This window comes from Bufo bufo, chromosome 6 (genome assembly GCF_905171765.1).
Source record: "Bufo bufo chromosome 6, aBufBuf1.1, whole genome shotgun sequence".
Lineage (NCBI taxonomy): Eukaryota > Metazoa > Chordata > Amphibia > Anura > Bufonidae > Bufo > Bufo bufo.
The window spans coordinates 404,292,925-404,310,413 of record NC_053394.1 but is presented as its reverse complement, the minus strand read 5'-3'; the positions used below and the strand labels follow the sequence as shown (position 1 = coordinate 404,310,413).

The window sequence follows — 17,489 nt, the reverse complement described above, 5'->3', positions numbered from 1 at the left end:
TATGTGTCTTTTACTCCACAACAGTTATTCACCATAGTGAATTTACTGCCTGACCCTGAGACCCACCCAGTGCCATTTTATAGGAAATTGTCTCAAGTGCACCAAACCTATAGATGTACATGGTCTGATTTGCAAAGTATAGTGGAGAATAAGACCGGTGAATACTGCTCACTGATAATTTCTTTATTTATTTTATGCACTTATATAGTGCTACTATATTTCGCAGCGCTTTACAGACAAATGGACAAAAGCTAAATTAGCAGATCATTCCACCACATTACAGAACAGCTACGGGGGATCAGTTGACCCCCACCTTTTTTCTTTTCACAGAAATGTTAGTTTCTGCTGTGTTAGTTTAAGATCCTCTTTCTGATAAGAAACTGTCTTGCTTCTTAATCTTTGTGGTTTTCACTCAAATTATGTGACACCCACGGCTGCTGGATGTCTGACAATAAAATTCTGCACTGATTCATATGAGCAAGGGGATTCGCTGCAAACCATTTTGCACCTCATCCCCGATACTCTCTGGGCCAGAGGACCCCAGGATATCGGATGCCTCAATGTCCCACCAGTCACTGTGACCCTGAAGGACCCCAAAGTCCTACCATACAAAGAGACTAGACCCAGTAGCCAGGGCAGCCCCTTCCTGTGTTAGAGCTCTACATGCAGCCAGTTCCCTGATGGCCACCACTTCTGATATGGTACTAGGCCACCCCCTCACTATCCTAGCACCACAGGACATTTCTGCCATTCTCCAACAAACTCAACCTAGGCATCTGACTAATCAACGTCACCTATGGTTGCAAGGTAGCCTGCCCCTACCTGATAATGTCACTATTCAAAGATGTAGAGGTTGTTTGGACGGCACTCCTTTACCAGTGGTCCGGTGCTCAGCGGTAGACAGTCAGTATATAAAGAATATTAAACCGCGGCACTCGAATTAAGTAGTTAATTATTTATTAATCCATCCACAAAAATAAGACTTAAGGCCAACGTTTCGGTCTCATCCCGAGACCTTGTTCACGGCCTGGAAGCAGGAAACGTCTGGTGTGGAGGATGGCTTTTAGCTCAAAAAGCCATCCTCCACACCAGACGTTTCCTGCTTCCAGGCCGTGAACAAGGTCTCGGGATGAGACCGAAACGTTGGCCTTAAGTCTTATTTTTGTGGATGGATTAATAAATAATTAACTACTTAATTCGAGTGCCGCGGTTTAATATTCTTTATATACTATTCAAAGATGTCACATCCTCAATCCTGCTGCTCTTCTCCCACTTCCAAGGGGGGAGTATACTGGAGAATCTGAGGATTTTATTGATCTACAGGCACACTCGAGCTGACACCCCTGAAGTCAGAGGAAAAGCCCTAGCTGATCAAGCAGCAAAGCAAGTAGCAGTGAAAGAGGAAGAAGAACAGCCCTCACAAGTCTTGATGGCAACAGAGCCCACAACAGACCTAACACAGAAATCAAAAGAGGTCTCCTGGGACCTGCTAGTCCAGTTACAGAAGCAGGCCACGCCACAAGAAAAATTGGATTGGCTAAAAGAGTCAGCCCAAGAAGAGAAAGAATCTGGACTGTGGACCCAAGGAAAGAGAGCATCTCTGCCCAAAGCTCTCTATCCTCTGAAAGCTTCAATAGCTCATGGGCCCACCCACCAATCTAAGACCATCATGAAAGAACTAATAGACAAAATATGGGTGGCCCAAGGGATAACCCCTGTCCTGGTGAGGCATACTCAGTCTTGCCTCATCTGTACGCAGTGCAACCCGGGAAGAACTAAGCCTACACCAACTAAATGTCTCCCCAAAGCCCAGTACCCGTTACAACGGTCAAATTGACCACATACAGATGCCAATGTGCCAAGGGTTTCAATATGTGCTAGTAGTGGTAGACTTGTTCTCTGGGTGGCCAGGTGGCCAGAAGCCTACCCCATCCGAAATCAGACAGCCACAACAACTGCTAAGAATTTAATGCAGGAAACTGTTTGTAGGTTCGGAGTACCTGAGGTCATTGAAAGTGATCAGGGCCCAGCATTCACTGCTAGATTAACCCAAGAAGTCTGGAAGATGGTAGGGTCACACTTAGCCTATCACACACCCTACAGACCCCAAAGCAGCGACAAAGTCAAGTCAGACTGAACGGGGTACTGAAGTCCAAGATGCTGAAAATGACTAGGGAGACAGGGCTCAGTTGGGTACAATGCCTGCCAATAGCAATATTTTCAGTTAGACACACCCCTAGGCCTCCACACAAACTGACTCCATATGAAATTTTGTTTTGGACAGGGCCTAGGATGGGGCAGTACTTCCCACAGCAATTGCAAATACATTATGAATCTGTTGCAAAATATGTGATTGCCCTGAGTAAACAATTGTCTAACATACGTGCACAAGTTTTCTCTTCCATTCCAGATCCTGACTCCCTAGAGGGAAGCCACACTCTCAAACTTGGAGAGTGGGTGGTGGTCTAGAAACACATCAGAAACACCCTCGAACCACGATACAAGGGGCCTTACCAGCTGTTGCTGACTACCCCGACCTCTGTGAAACTCGAAGGGAGGCCTACCTGGATCCACGCCTCACATTGTAAAAAAGAGTAATGGCTGTCCTGACGACCCTGGAACAATAAGCCATGAGGGTCCACCTACTTATCATGACTTTGACTGTAGGCATATCAGCAGTGTTCACGCCACTGGGTGATGAATGGGACAATTCACTGATACGGCACCATCAAATTCTAGTCCAGGGGTTGAATGAGACACTCAGAGATTCTTGGATCTGTACCCACAGTCCCGTGAGTTCAACCAGTATGCCTTATTTTGCAATACCCCTGGACCTTCTGAACTGATTGACCTGTCTAATTCTACCATCTTTCTCACTAGCATACACCAAGTTAAATCCAGTACACACAAGGACAGGGAAGTGGCCTTACCTGTCGCAGGGTGGGCAGATGCCCCATGGCTCATGATAAACAGATCAGGACCCTCGGTAGATTATAGCTCTACTCCTTGGCAAGAGGGACACTGGGCTAATGTCACATGTTTGCTAGCTGGACACACTGTTATTGTCTCCAAGTACAAACCAAAGGTATGACATTTAGTCCACACATACACTCAGGTTGCGATGACTCAGAAACAGACAACCACGTGCAGTGTATTGGTGTAGATGCAGTGAACGGAAAGGACCTGCCCTGTAACAACCGTACTGTACAGGATCTCATGACAGGCATATTAGCTAAAGACACTGAAGGTCAGTTAAAAGGATATGAGTTGGCGAAAGGGATAAAATTAGCCAAACTAATTACCCGATTATTCAATAGCACAGCAGTGGCAGTTCCAGAAGATATATACTTAGTTTGTGGACACAAAGCGTACAAATGGTTATCCCAGAATGTCACAGGACTGTGCACCATCGCCAGGCTTACTCCTGCCAGCTTTATAGTACCACACTCTCAAATTGACATAAATGCAGTACCTAAACACACCTTGTATCGTAGGGCCAAAGATAACACACCCAGACCAAATGGTAAGCCACATGTAGTAGAGATGAGCATTTCCAACAAAATTGTTAGTTCCATATATCCCATGATAGTGCAGATGTGGGATCATTTGGTGGTGGCAACTGATTTACTAGATGATCAAATATGGGAAGTGATGAGACTTATGAATACCTCAAACATTGTGCAAAACCAGTTAATCATTGTCACCAACCAACACACATTAGTTCTATATTATGTTACAGCTAAAGATGGAGGTATGTGCCAGGTTGTGGGACCCGCTTGTTGCCATTACATAGACCCGCAGGGTAATTTGCAAGTTAAGGTGGGTCTAGAGGAAATAACGGATCTAAGGGATAAATGGCTGGACGCACATAAAGCTGATAAAGATACATGGTGGTCTGATACCTTCTCTTTCCTCAACCCATGGGAATTGTCCAAGTAATATTGCAGGTAGCCCTAATAATATTGGTGATATATGTGGTGATTAAGCTCGTTCTTATTTGTGTGACCCGCTTTTCAAAAAGAATGAAGAAAACTGATGAACACCCGATCATGCTTCTCTACGATAAGGAAGAACAAAAGGAAACATCGTTCAACACAGCTCCCCCTCCTCACAATTATGCCTGGCTGAGATAGGGTGAGATGAATCCCAGGGTATTACCACAAGTCCGAGCAACCGGGAGCCTACCTTTAAGGGGTAGGTTGTCGCCACTGCGGGTGAAGAGGATACGAATGGTATGACCAGGGGATTCGCTAGGCGAAGGGAAAGTCTACAATCAAGTTTCCAAGGGGGGACTGTTATGGACTATGGATACAAAATGGATACTTGCTTGTTGAGGACTATGTTTAGCTAAGATGGCGGCCAGGCATTCAGCCAACACCTATAAACTAGAATCTTACTTTGTGTTTTATCATGTGTTTCTTTGTGGTTTCCGTTCAGCTCAAGCAAGCAGTTTCAAAGAAAGAAGAAGTAACGGTTTCACTCACCAGCAAGGGGGGGGGGGGGGGGGGGAAACTTCCTCTTGTCATCAATGTTACAGAAAATATAGGGTTTATAGCCAATAGAGAGGATACACGCCACCTTACACCCACCCCACTCTAAAACCTATATACTGTCTGCTGTTCCTCAAATAAACCAGAGATCCTGTTATAACTCCGAGCTGTGTGTTGTCTCAGTTTGATCTCTCCGTGCACGTACATTAATTAATTTGGAGCAGTACATCAACAGAACTGGCAGCTTGGCCAGAACCAGAACAATGGCACGGTCCGCCGCAAGATCTTGTCCATCATCAATCCTGTTGCCTTCCGTCTTGATCTTCCTGTTTTTCACAGGTCCCTATTAAAACCTTATCTCCAACCCACTGTACCCGCCTCTTTGCCTCATCCTCCGATTTTTGTTGATGGTAATCTTGAATTTCAGGTCTCTAGGATTGTGGATTCTCGCAGTATCCGCGGTTCTCTTCAGTACCTCGTTCATTGGGAGGGTTATGGTCCTGAGGAGAGGATGTGGGTCCCAGTGGCAGACATTAAGGCCACTCGTCTCATCAGGGATTTCCATAGGTCTCATCCTGAGAAGGTGGGCTCTGAGTGTCCGGAGTCCACCCGTAGAGGGAGGGGTACTGTCACCGCCAGTTCTGTGAGAAGGTCTGGCAGACGTTCTTCTCTATCTCTTGTATGACGTTCTTTGTTTTGGTTTCACTTTGTCATCTCCTTTCCTTCTGCCAGGTGTCACTTATTTAGACTAATCGTCTTCCTTTATATTCCCTCCCATACTGCCTCACTTTGCGGTTTATACTAATTCCTGGATGAAGTGTTCACTGCTGGAGGCTACTGCTGCTGTTTGCTCAGATAAGTCTTTCCCTTTATTGTGTTTCCTTGCTGGCTTGATTCTAGATGACCCTGACTCCGTCCGTATTAAGTGCAGGGAGCCGGTGGTCGTGTCCCCTCACTATTATAGGGTTTTGAGGTGTCACACAGTCCAGCTATCTGCAACTTCATCCGTGACAGTTTGGTATCGCCGCGTCTGTAACAAACAGCTATATAAAAATATCACTTGACCTAACCCCTCAGGTGAACACCGTAACCGTAAAAAAAATGTAAATAAAAACAGTGCCAAAAAAGAATTTTTTTTGTCACCTACCATCACAAAAAGTGCAACACCAAGCGATCAAAAGGACATATGTCCCCTAAAATAGTACCAATCAAACTGTCATCTCATCCTGCAAAAAATGAGACCCTAACTAAGACAATCATCCAAAAAATAAAAAAAAGCTATCACTCTCAGACTATTGAGACACTAAAACAGCCTGTCTGTAACGACCTGTAACAGTCTGTAACGACCTGCTCTATAAAAAATATGACCCCTCAGGTGAACACCGTAAAAATAAATAAATAAAAACTGTGCCAAAATTACCAATTTTTTGGTCACCTTGCCCCTAAAAGTGTAATAATGAATGATCAAAAAATCATATGTACTCAAAAATGGTACCAATAAAAAACGTCAACTCTTCTTGCAAATAAAGAAAATATGGAGTTCAGAAAATAGAGACACAAAAACATAATTTTTTTTCAAAAATGCTTTATTATGTAAAATTGAGACAAACCAAGTAGACATATTTGATATCATCGCGTCCGTAAAAACCTGCTCTATAAAAACAGCACATGATCCAACCTGTCAGATGAACGTTGAAAAAACAAAAAATAAAAATTATGCCAAAACAGCAATTTTTGGGTTACCTTGCCTCACAAAAACATAACAAAGAGCGATTAAAATTCATATGTACCCCAAAATAGTACCAATAAAACTGTCACCTTATCCCGTAGTTTCCAAAATGGGGTCACTTTTTGATTGTTTCTACTGTAAGGGTGCATAAAGGGGGCTTCAAATGGGACATGGTGTCTAAAAACCAGTCCAGCAAAATCTGCCTTCCAAAAACCATATGGCGCTCCTTTTCTTCTGCGCCCTGCTGTGTGCCCTTATATCAGTTTACCACCACATGGAGTGTTTCTGTAAACCGCAAAAACCTGAGGCCTCATGCACACGACCGTATGTATTTTGCAGTCCACAAAAAAGCGGATCCGCAAAAAATATGGATGACGTCCGTGTGCATTCCGTATTTTACGGAACTGAACAGCTGGCCCCTAATAGAACAGTCCTATCCTTATCCGTAATGCGAACAATAATAGGACATGTTCTATTTCTTGCGGAACGGAAATATAGACATACGGAAACGAAATGCACACGGAGTACCTTTGTTTTTTTTGTGGACCCATTGAAATGAATAGTTCCGCATATGGTCTGCCAAAAAAATGGAATGCACACGGAAAGAAAATACGTTCCTGTGCATGAGGCCTAATAAATATTGAGTTTTGTTTTGCTGTTAAGAAAAAAATGGATTAAAATGGAAAATCTGCCAAAAATGTGAAATTTAGAAATTTGGTCTCCATTTTCCTTTAACTCTTGTGGAATACCTAAAGGGTTAACAAAGTTAGTAAAATGAGTTTTGAGTAACTTGAGGGGTGTAGTTTCCAAAATGGGATCATTTATGGGGGGTTTCCACTATGTAAGCCCCACAAAGTGACTTGTTCAGACCTAAGCTGGTCCTTAAAAAGTGGGTTTTGGAAATTTTCTTTAAAATTTTAAGAATTGCTTTTAAAATTCTAAGCCTGCTAACGTCCCAAACAAATAAAATGATGCCAACATAAAGTGGACAACATATGGAGAATGTTCAGTAATAAATATTTAATGAGGTATCACTTTCTGTTTTAAAAGCAGAGAAATTGAAATTTAGAAAATTGCGAGTTTTTCAAAAGGTGAAAAATATTGACTCAAATTTATGACTGTCATGAAGTACAATGTGTCACGCGAAAACAATCTCAGAAAGGCCTGGATAAATAAAAGTGTTCCAAAGTTATTACTGCATAAAGTGACACATCAGATTTTCAAAAATAAGCCTGGTCACCAAGGTGCAAAATGGCCTGGTCATTAGGGGGTTAATGGGGATAGGTGTGCAGGAGATGCTGACAATGCTGGTTAAAGTGGCATCTTCTATCTTACCCACTTGAACACTGCTTTACAAATCCCATTTTGATTTTGATTATTTCTGCTTATTGAGCAGCCTCTGTCTGGTTGTACCTAGAGGGCTTTAACACATTTTTTGCTTGAGTTGCCTACAGAATACAGTCAGCACAATACAAAAGTTCTACCTGGGATTTTGCCATAGAGTTTTCCTTTAATTTAACCAAAGATTATTCCTTCTGCATTGCAAAGTGTAAAATCTGAGGCCAGATCTTAAACCGTAAACATCACTTTTTTATGTGTGAGGAAGTTAGTAGAAGTATTTTGTACTTTATTAGGTTATTGTATTTGCTTTTATTTAACAAAAACTGGCTCTGAAGTTTTCCAGTAGGACATTTTTTAATGAGCACTGCCAAAGAAAATCCATCTTCAGTGCGTATCGTACACAACTTTTACATGCAGAGGCTCCTCCGCCTCCCTTCTGCTGCCTATGTACAGCAAAAAGTTTTCTCTCAGTCTCCCTGTCCCTGACAATTATACTGTAAGTACTGATCCATTCTCCAAAGCGTATCACAAACCTACTGTATTAAATGTCTGAAAAATAGAAAAACAGGTACAGTCACCCAGCCAGTCATAAAGGGTGTGCAATGGCTATGTAGGCATCATTTATTTTGGGATCTCGGTTGACTTTATTGTATTTAGGGGTGCACTCCACATATACCTTATTTGTTCAGGTATCCCTGTGGAACTCTTCGAAGGAAATTAGGGATTGGGACCCGTTTCCTCTATTGTATATGTTGTGAATTTTTTTTTGTTTTTAACTCTTTGTACCCGTTATGTTAAATAAAGACTTTTTGAATAAATATATAGATGCGCTGCCCCTATTTTTTTTACATGTTTTCTTTGTTGGGTATACAGGTGTTACACATTACACATGTATAGTAGGCATGCACTCCCAATCTACAGTGGTGCCCACTGAAAACTATTTAGTATTGTAGGGATTCACTCTGGTAAACAGGATAAGCGGACGCAGTATAGCGGCACCAACCAGATTGTAAACCAAAAGTTCAGTGTTTATTCACACGTTAGAGGACGTGGGGGCATGTCAGAGCTAGCTGAGATTGTGAGTCTAATAAAATGACTGCTTCTACAATCCTCCTGAAGATCACAGGAGCCACCTGTGTGTCTAAGTGTGATTTCCCCCTCCTTATCGAGCTCTAGATCTAAAAAACAAATATAGTGAGAAGTAAGGGAAAGAATGTCACAGCAGTACAATGCTGGCAGAGTTCCATAGAAGGGATACATACGCTCCTGCTTCTGAGTGAAATGCATCTAGATGTGCAGGTGAAACAGAGAGTAATATGGCTAAAAAAAATATTAGGGAAGACCAACATGACTATTCCTTGATAGTTAAGATTGTACGAAGAAACACAGCCATTATGCAAACTTTGAAAATTCAGGTACGCTTTAAAGAGGTTTTACACTGTATAAACACTAATGTGTTGGACCCACACCGATCTGATATTGATGATAGGTCATCAATAGTGTTGAGCGAATCGAAGTTAAATGAATTGGCTTCGATCCGAATTTCAGGAAAAATTTGATTTGTTGCGAAGCCGAATTTCCTCGTGCTTAGTGGTATCGAATCAATTTTCCCTGAAATGGCGGTAAATATATGTGTGCAAAGAGAATGTTGTGGCCATCTTGATTGAAGATACCGTGCCAAATCTTGTGCGGGGTGAAGTATGATGTCACCACACTGGCGCGCTGATGTCATCAGCGATGACATCACCCACCAGATTTCGCACAGTGTCTTCAATCAAGTTGGCCGCGACAGCCTGTATACGAGCAAATGGATAAGGTGAATATTTATTTTTTATTTTTACACTGATTAACTCCTTAAAGGCCTAAATGATAGACTCAGATGCTACAGTGGGGCAGAGCGATCACCATTCCCCATTATTGCGCCCGCTACATACAAAGAAATGCACTTCATAATGTAGTAATTAGTCACAAATCGAATTTCTTTGTGAAATTCAGCAAATCAAATTTTTTCATAACTCATCTGAAAGGATCGTGTCCTAAAGTCTGGTATCCGTCGTGTAATTCTGCCCTCACTATTTATACGCTCAGCGACCACCACCTCTGCTCAAGTTTCAACTTCAAAAATTTGTAAAGCAAAATCTTGTCATCTAAGAGGTCCTTTGGACATCGTTTTTTGTCAGCCGAATCTGATGCAGATTCTGTGTAAAAAAATAAAATAAAAATCGGTGGGCAGTCGCATGGACACCACCTAACATTGTTTTCAAAGGGAGGCAGCTCTGGCGGAAAAAAGTTTGTGTCCTTTCTTGGTGTGACCACAGCCATAAACTGCAGCCTCCCATTGACAACAATGAGAACCAGTCTTTTGGCACAGAATTCTTGCCAAATTCGGTTGTCAAGAAACACTGTGTGGACAACCCCTAAAGAATAAAGAAAGACAGGCACAAACACAAGCAAATACAGTTTAAGAGCAAATGTTTTTAATGATCGGTACTAAATTATGCAGTTATATAAATGAATGTGGAATATTCTATATACACGTGGATCTATAGGTGTATCTGGATTCTATTTGTTTTTTTTGTTAAAGAGGACCTTTTATCTGGCAAAACATTGTGAACTAAGTGTCATGATCTGTACAGCGGCCCCCAGGGATCTCACTGCACTTACTATTATCCCTGGGCGCCGCTCCTTTCTCCCGCTATGCCCTCCGGTATGTTCGGTCACTGGGTTACAGTAGGCGGAGACTTAGGGGACTTGGTTATAGTAGGAGGAGACTGCCCTTGTTCTCCTGGGCGTCTCCTAGTTTTTTTTCTCCCAGGATGTGAGCTCTGTGCTGCGATTGGCCAGCGCTACAGCCTGGGAGCAGTCTCCTCCTACTATAACCAAGTGACCGAACATACCGGAGGGCATAGCAGGAGAACGGAGCGGCGCCCAGGGATAATAGTAAGTGCAGCGAGTTCCCTTAGTTCACAATGTTTTGCCAGATGAAAGGTCCTCTTTAAGTATATACATTTCGTTATTATCATACAGTGGTGTTAATTGCTTTCCTTTTCTCTTGTATGTCATGTGACTTTACCTGGATCGGTTATAATTTTTCTTCAGTTTGTCAAGAAAACAAAATTACAAAATGGCCACCTCCACATGTGAGATCTTTGATATTTAAGACCTGGTTTGTACATAAAACATTTCACACCTTCTGAACATTTTTTTGTGAGTCTTTAAATGTGCAGTTCGAGATAACTTTTCGTTACAACTCCTTCCACATTTAGTACATCAAAATGAATTATCCCCTTTGTGACTTCTCAGATGTTAAACAAGATCCGATTTCTGGGTTTTCATATTTTCAATATGATTTTGGCTTCTCCTCCGTGTGAGTTTTTTGATGATCAACAAGACCTGATTTTTGAGGAAAACATTTTCCACATTCTAAACATGAATATGGCTTCTCCCCTGTGTGAATTCTTTGATGTTCAACAAGATCTGAATTCTGCTTAAAACATTGCCCACATTCTGAACATGAATACGGCTTCTCCCCTGTGTGAGTTTTTTGATGGGCAACAAGACGTAATTTCTGAGTAAAACGCTCCCCGCATTCGGAGCATGAAAGAGATTTCGCTCTTGTGTGAGATTTCTGATGGTCAACCAGATTTGATTTAGTGTTAAAGCGTTTCTCACATTCTGGACATGGAAATGGCTTCACCCCTGTGTGAATTCTGTGATGTACAACAAGATGTGATCTGTCTTTAAAACGTTTTCCACATTCTGAACATGGAAATGGCTTCTCTCCTGTGTGAATTCTCTGATGTATAACAAGACCTGATTTCTGTTTAAAACCCTTTCCACATTCTGAACATAAATATGGATTTAACCCCATGTGCTTTCTCTGATGAATAAGAAGATTTGATGCATCTTTAAAACATTTTCCACATTCTGAACATGGATACGGCTTCTTCCCTATGTGAGCTTTTCCATTATTAACAGACTTTGATAAATCAAATGATAAAACCCAGTGAAAAATATTAGATGATGGTTCTTTGCTGGGAAGGGCTGAGGGTACATCTTGGATCTTGGCATGTTCTTCATATGTATCCTGTGTAAATGCATGATCATCTGCTTTAAGATCTGAAGATATAAGATGTTCCTTTGAGCTCCTGGTACAGTTATCTGTTAGAAATAAAACAAATTTCTGTTATGTTTCAATGATACAGCAACAGCATTATTCTGCTGTGCTACTATAGTTCTATATACAAATTACAAATCAAAAGGCATGAAGCAATTTGGGTATCAGCTGACTAAGACAATGGTGGCAAAGAGAAGGAGCAGTATGGCCATGTACAAAGAGCAAGTTTTAGGCTGGACTGCCATATGCAGTTTTCTAATTTCTTTTTCTCATGAATGCCATTGGGGGACACAGCACCATGGTATATGCCCAGCTGCCACTAGGAGGCTGACACTAGAAAGAAAAAATGTTGGCTCCACCCGGATGGACTATACCCTCTGCTCAGACCCTAAACTAACCAGTTTTAGTCTAGTGTCCATTGGAGGCAGACATGACCTGCTCTGTTTTTTTGCAGGTCTTGCTGCTTTTTTTTCTTTTTTTAATTCTTTCTTCCTCTCTTCTGCAGGTCTCGGCCTACTGCAGGATGGGGCTCCATCGTGGATATCCACTTTAGTTGCACCCCCTGCGGGCGCGTACTCTGAGTACCTCGCGGGTCACCCAGTCCCCCTTTACTGCAGTGGCATGCCGGCAATCCTACATCTGTGACGAGTTTGCCGAAGGGGTGACCCTGCGGCGCCTGAAGACGCCGGACGGTGAGTATCTCCCCTGTCTCCTTTCCCCTACATCCCTGTTCCATGGGGTTTAAGGTTAGTTCGGTCTGGGGGTGGGAGTCCTCTCTACACATTGGTGGGGCTCTTGTCCCCCCCCTCTTTATTAGCATCATCCCTGGCCACCCCCTGCCTCTTGGGCCCCTGGTACTCCATCTCCCGGGCCCTCTGCTACTATAGTCACCGGCTTCTTCCCTGCCTTGTCCTCGGGCCCCTGGTGCTCCGTTTGCCCCATTTTTTCCCTCCCTGAGCATCTCTTCTTCCCAGAAGCCCCCCTCACCAGTTTTTTTTCGTTCCAGAGGGGCCCCGATTTCCCGCAGTTCCTTCCCGCCGACGGCGCTCCTTTGCTGGCCGCGCTATTAATCAAGGCCCCGGCTTTTTCTTCGCCTGGGCTGCATCCTTCCCACCCCCCCTCGCTTCCCGGGCTTTTCCTTGGCCCCTCCCCGCTTCCCTTGGCTCTTGGGAAGGGTCTCCTTCCCCTCCTATCCCAATTTAGCGCTGGCTTTTGCTGTGGGTGGAGTTTTTGCCTACTTTTTGCTTGCCTTTATTCTGGGCCTCCATCTTGTCATCACTCCTGAGGGACACTCTCCAGGTCTCCCTGCAGCCTTCCTGGCACTCTCCTGCGACTGGTGCAGCACCTCTTTAGGGACACAGCACCTGGGGTCCGGTAGGACAGCCTCTGGCTGGCTGCGTTTCCTTTTTTCAGGCTCCCAATAAGTCCTCATATCCTCTTCCAGAGAAGACTCCCAGCCCCCCCCCTCGGGATCGCTACGTATTATACGTGCGCCTTTTGTAATAAAAAGTTGCTATGCGGTCAACCTGAGCCTGTTTGTGTGCAGTGCCTTGCCCCCAGACCCTCTCAGGACACCCTGACGACCCCTTCTGGGTCAGTTCCTCCTGAATGGGCTGCCTCTCTGTCCCAAGCCATAGGGAACCTTGCCCGACTCTCCCAATCCATGGTCGAGTCGCTGGACCGCTTGCCTGCCCAAATTGCAGCTGCCTCGGTCCCTCCCAGGGACTCCTCAGCGGAAGGGGCATGCTCCCGTTAAGACACCAGGTCCCGCAAACGACCTCAGGTTGTCACAACCATGTCCCGCTCCTCCTCGGCATCCTCGGGTCACTCCCAGGACATGTCTGAGGCTGGCGACGAATTCTCCCCTGCCGCACCTTCCGCTGCCTCGGGGAACACCTCTGACTCTGATTCTGGATCAGAGCAGACCACAGCCCTGTCTGCGGACATGCAGGATCTTATCAGGGCAGTTTGGGATTCTTTCCACGTCCAGGAAGACCACTCCTCTTTGGCTCAAGAATCCGTATCTTTCCGCCGTTCCAAGCTCCCCGATTTGGTTTTCCATAACCATGCGGATCTGGATGCACTCCTGGCCAAGGAGTGGCGTCATCCGGATAGGCGTCTTCAGCCTGACAAGAGCTTGGACGTCCTCTTTCACTTTTCCGAGGAGTCCTGTACTATGTGGTCTGTCCCTCCTCAGGTAGACCCACAAGTGGCCCGACTTGCTAAGGCTACCACTCTTCCTTTGGCTGACGCAGCCTCCTTGTCAGATACGTTGGACAAGAAGATAGACTCATTGTCCAAGTCTGCATTTGTCGCAGCGGGTTCCGCTATCCGTCCCGCCTTTGCTGCATCATGTGTGGCTAAGGCCTGTGTGGTATGGGCCAAACAGCTTGTTTGGTCCTTACCCCCGGATTCTGCTAAGGGGGAGCTCCATCTTCTTGCTTCTCATCTTCTCCAGGCATCCCGGTACCTTTGTGATGCTTCCCTGGAATCGGCACGCCACTCTAGCAGGGCGGCTGCCAACTGTGTGGCCATCCACTGCACTGTTTGGCTTCTTGCCTGGGCAGCGGATGCCACCTCTAAAAAAGGCACTCATATCTCTCCCTTTTCTGGGTAGTAGGCTTTTCGGGAAACGCTTGGAGGAGCTTATCTCTGAGGCCAAGGGTGGAAAAAGTGCTCTCCTGCCCCAGAACCGTCGCCACCGTCCTATGTCTGCATCGCGATCTCAGCGCTTTAGTTCCTTTCGGGATTCCTCTTTCCGTCAGGACAAAAAGACGATTCGGCCTTCCTTCAAGGCCAAGCCCTCCTTGCACACCCGCTTTAAACCTTCCAAACCCCAGTCTGCAAAGCAGTTATCTGCATGACAGGTTTCGGGGTCGGTTGCTCTCCTTTCAGGAGCAATGGAGCGCAAGTGTGGATGACGGCTGGGTTCTGGAGGTTGTGTCCTACGCATACAAGATAGAATTCTCCGCCCTTCCCACGGGTCAGTTCTTCTAGTCGTCACTGCCCAGGTCCCCCTCCCGGGCGGCCGCTTTTTTTCAGGCGATTCAGTCACTTCACATGCACAGAGTGATTGTTCCCGTCCCGACCTCGGAATGTTTTCAGGGGTTTTACTTGAACCTCTTCACCGTTCCCAAGAAGGATGGTTCCCTTCGCTCCAATTTGAATCTGAAGGCGCTCAATTACTTCGTCTGTGTCCGCCACTTTTGCATGGAGTCCCTCAGGTCGGTGATTGCTTCCCTCAAGGTAGACGAGTTTCTGTCCTCCATCGACATCCGAGACGCCTACCTGCATGTCCCCTTAGCTCAGTCTCATCAGAGGTACCTTCACTTTGCGGTAGGTTCTCTGCTTTTTCAATTCGTGGCGTTGCCCTTCGGCCTGGCATCTGCCCCGAGGGTCTTTACCAAGGTGTTGGCTCCCCTTGTCGTGTTTTTCTGTGCCAGGGGAGTTGCCATAATACCCTACCTGGACGATCTCCTGTTAAAGGCTCCGTCACGGGGGGACAACCTGTCCAGCCTCCACATCACCCTGTCTGTGCTGTCCCAGTTCGGCTTGCTGGTGAATCACTCCAAGTGCTCCCTTGTTCCCATCCAGAGGATGGAATTCCTAGGCATGGTCCTCAAAATTCCCCTTGGCCTAGTGTTTCTTCCTCAGGGCAAGGTAGTGGGTCTCCAGTCAGGGGTGGCTCGCCTTCGCGAGCCGTCTCCTCTGTCCATTAGGATGTGCATGGGCGTCCTGGGACGGATGGTTGCCACCTTCCAGGCAATTCCTTACGCCCAATTCCTTACGTCCACACCAGGTCCCTTCAGCTCTCAATCTTTGCCCGGTGGAACAAGTCTCTGTCAGGCCTCGATCGCTCGATCCGCCTGTCCCCTCAGGTCCGCTGGGACTTGCAGTGGTGGCTGAACCCGCTAACAGTCTCCCTTGGCAGATCCTTCCTTACCATCCATTGGCAGAACTCCACAGATGCCAGCCTGGCAGGTTGGGGGCAGTCTTAGGGTCTCTCACTGCCCAGGGTCAGTGGTCGATACGGGAGAGCTCCCTACAGATCAATATTCTGGACTCACCTCCTCTGCGGTCATCCTGTCCAGATTCAGATGGACAACTCCACTGCAGTGGCCTATTTGAACCACCAGGGGGCACAGAAGCGTGCCAGTCCTGAAGGAAGCCTCTTGCATCCTGTGGTGGGCAGAGGGATACTTCCCCGCTCTCTCTACGGTCTCCCAGACATGGATCTCTTCGCCTCCCGTCTGAATCACAAGCTCCCGCTTTATGTCGCCAGGTCTCAGGATCCTCAGGCTCTGGCGGTAGACGTGGTCCCAATTCAGTCTCCTGTATCTCTTCCCTCCCCTTTCTCTTCTTCCTCGGGTACTCAAATGCCTGAAAATGGATCGGGTTCCGACGATATTGGTGGTGTATGCAAACCTTGCCTTCCTGCTCGCTGACGCCCCATGGCGGCTACCTCTGCGTCCCGACCTCCTTTCTCAAGGTCCGCTATTCCACCCGAGTTTACCTCAGCTTCATTTAACAGCGTGGCTGTTGAAACCGTGGTCCTGAGGTTCTGCTGTCTCTCCGAGTTAATCATCCAGACTATACTACACTGCTCAAAAAAATAAAGGGAACACTTAAACAACACAATGTAACTCCAAGTCAATCACACTTCTGTGAAATCAAACTGTCCACTTAGGAAGCAACACTGAGTGACAATCAATTTCACATGCTGTTGTGCAAATGGGATAGACAACAGGTGGAAATTATAGGCAATTAGCAAGACACCCCCAATAAAGGAGTGGTTCTGCAGGTGGTGACCACAGATCACTTCTCAGTTCCCATGCTTCCTGGCTGATGTTTTGGTCACTTTTGAATGCTGGCGGTGCTTTCACTCTAGTGGTAGCATGAGACGGAGTCTACAACCCACACAAGTGGCTCAGGTAGTGCAGCTTATCCAGGATGGCACATCAATGCGAGCTGTGGCAAGAAGGTTTGCTGTGTCTGTCAGCGTAGTGTCCAGAGCATGGAGGCGCTACCAGGAGACAGGCCAGTACATCAGGAGACGTGGAGGAGGCCGTAGGAGGGCAACAACCCAGCAGCAGGACCGCTACCTCCGCCTTTGTGCAAGGAGGAACAGGAAGAGCACTGCCAGAGCCCTGCAAAATGACCTCCAGCAGGCCACAAATGTGCATGTGTCTGCTCAAACAGTCAGAAACAGACTCCATGAGGGTGATATGAGGGCCCGACATCCACAGGTGGGGGTTGTGCTTACAGCCCACCGTGCAGGACGTTTGGCATTTGCCAGAGAACACCAAGATTGGCAAATTCGCCACTGGCGCCCTGTGCTCTTCACAGATGAAAGCAGGTTCACACTGAGCACATGTGACAGACGTGACAGAGTCTTGAGATGCCGTGGAGAACGTTCTGCTGCCTGCAACATCCTCCAGCATGACCGGTTTGGCATTGGGTCAGTAATGGTGTGGGGTGGCATTTCTTTGGAGGGCCGCACAGCCCTCCATGTGCTCGCCAGAGGTAGCCTGACTGCCATTAGGTACCGAGATGAGATCCTCAGACCCCTTGTGAGACCATATGCTGGTGCGGTTGGCCCTGGGTTCCTCCTAATGCAAGACAATGCTAGACCTCATGTGGCTGGAGTGTGTCAGCAGTTCCTGCAAGACGAAGGCATTGATGCTATGGACTGGCCTGCCCCTTCCCTAGACCTGAATCCAATTGAGCACATCTGGGACATCATGTCTCGCTCTATCCACCAACGTCACGTTGCACCACAGACTGTCCAGGAGTTGGCAGATGCTTTAGTCCA

The 17,489-nt window shown here is 46.0% G+C and overlaps 3 protein-coding genes across 6 annotated transcripts in view; 2 read left to right on the top strand and 1 right to left on the bottom strand.

Annotated features, from left to right (window-relative positions):
- LOC121004478 (oocyte zinc finger protein XlCOF7.1-like) overlaps positions 1-17,489 on the bottom strand; it is a 1,216,478-nt gene that overhangs the window by 594,961 nt on the left and 604,028 nt on the right. Inside the window, exon 8 of one of the 2 annotated variants that reach the window (XM_040436719.1) lies at positions 10,771-11,721. The exons of the other annotated variant lie outside the window; for it this stretch is intronic. Coding sequence (XP_040292653.1) covers positions 10,901-11,721 — 821 coding nt within the window. The 3' untranslated portion in view covers positions 10,771-10,900. Of the gene's footprint in view, positions 1-10,770; positions 11,722-17,489 lie in introns of those variants that run through there. 2 annotated transcript variants of the gene reach the window in all.
- LOC121004516 (zinc finger protein 300-like) overlaps positions 1-17,489 on the top strand; it is a 734,886-nt gene that overhangs the window by 427,654 nt on the left and 289,743 nt on the right. The window lies entirely within an intron of this gene.
- LOC121004488 (zinc finger protein OZF-like) overlaps positions 1-17,489 on the top strand; it is a 555,846-nt gene that overhangs the window by 392,780 nt on the left and 145,577 nt on the right. The window lies entirely within an intron of this gene.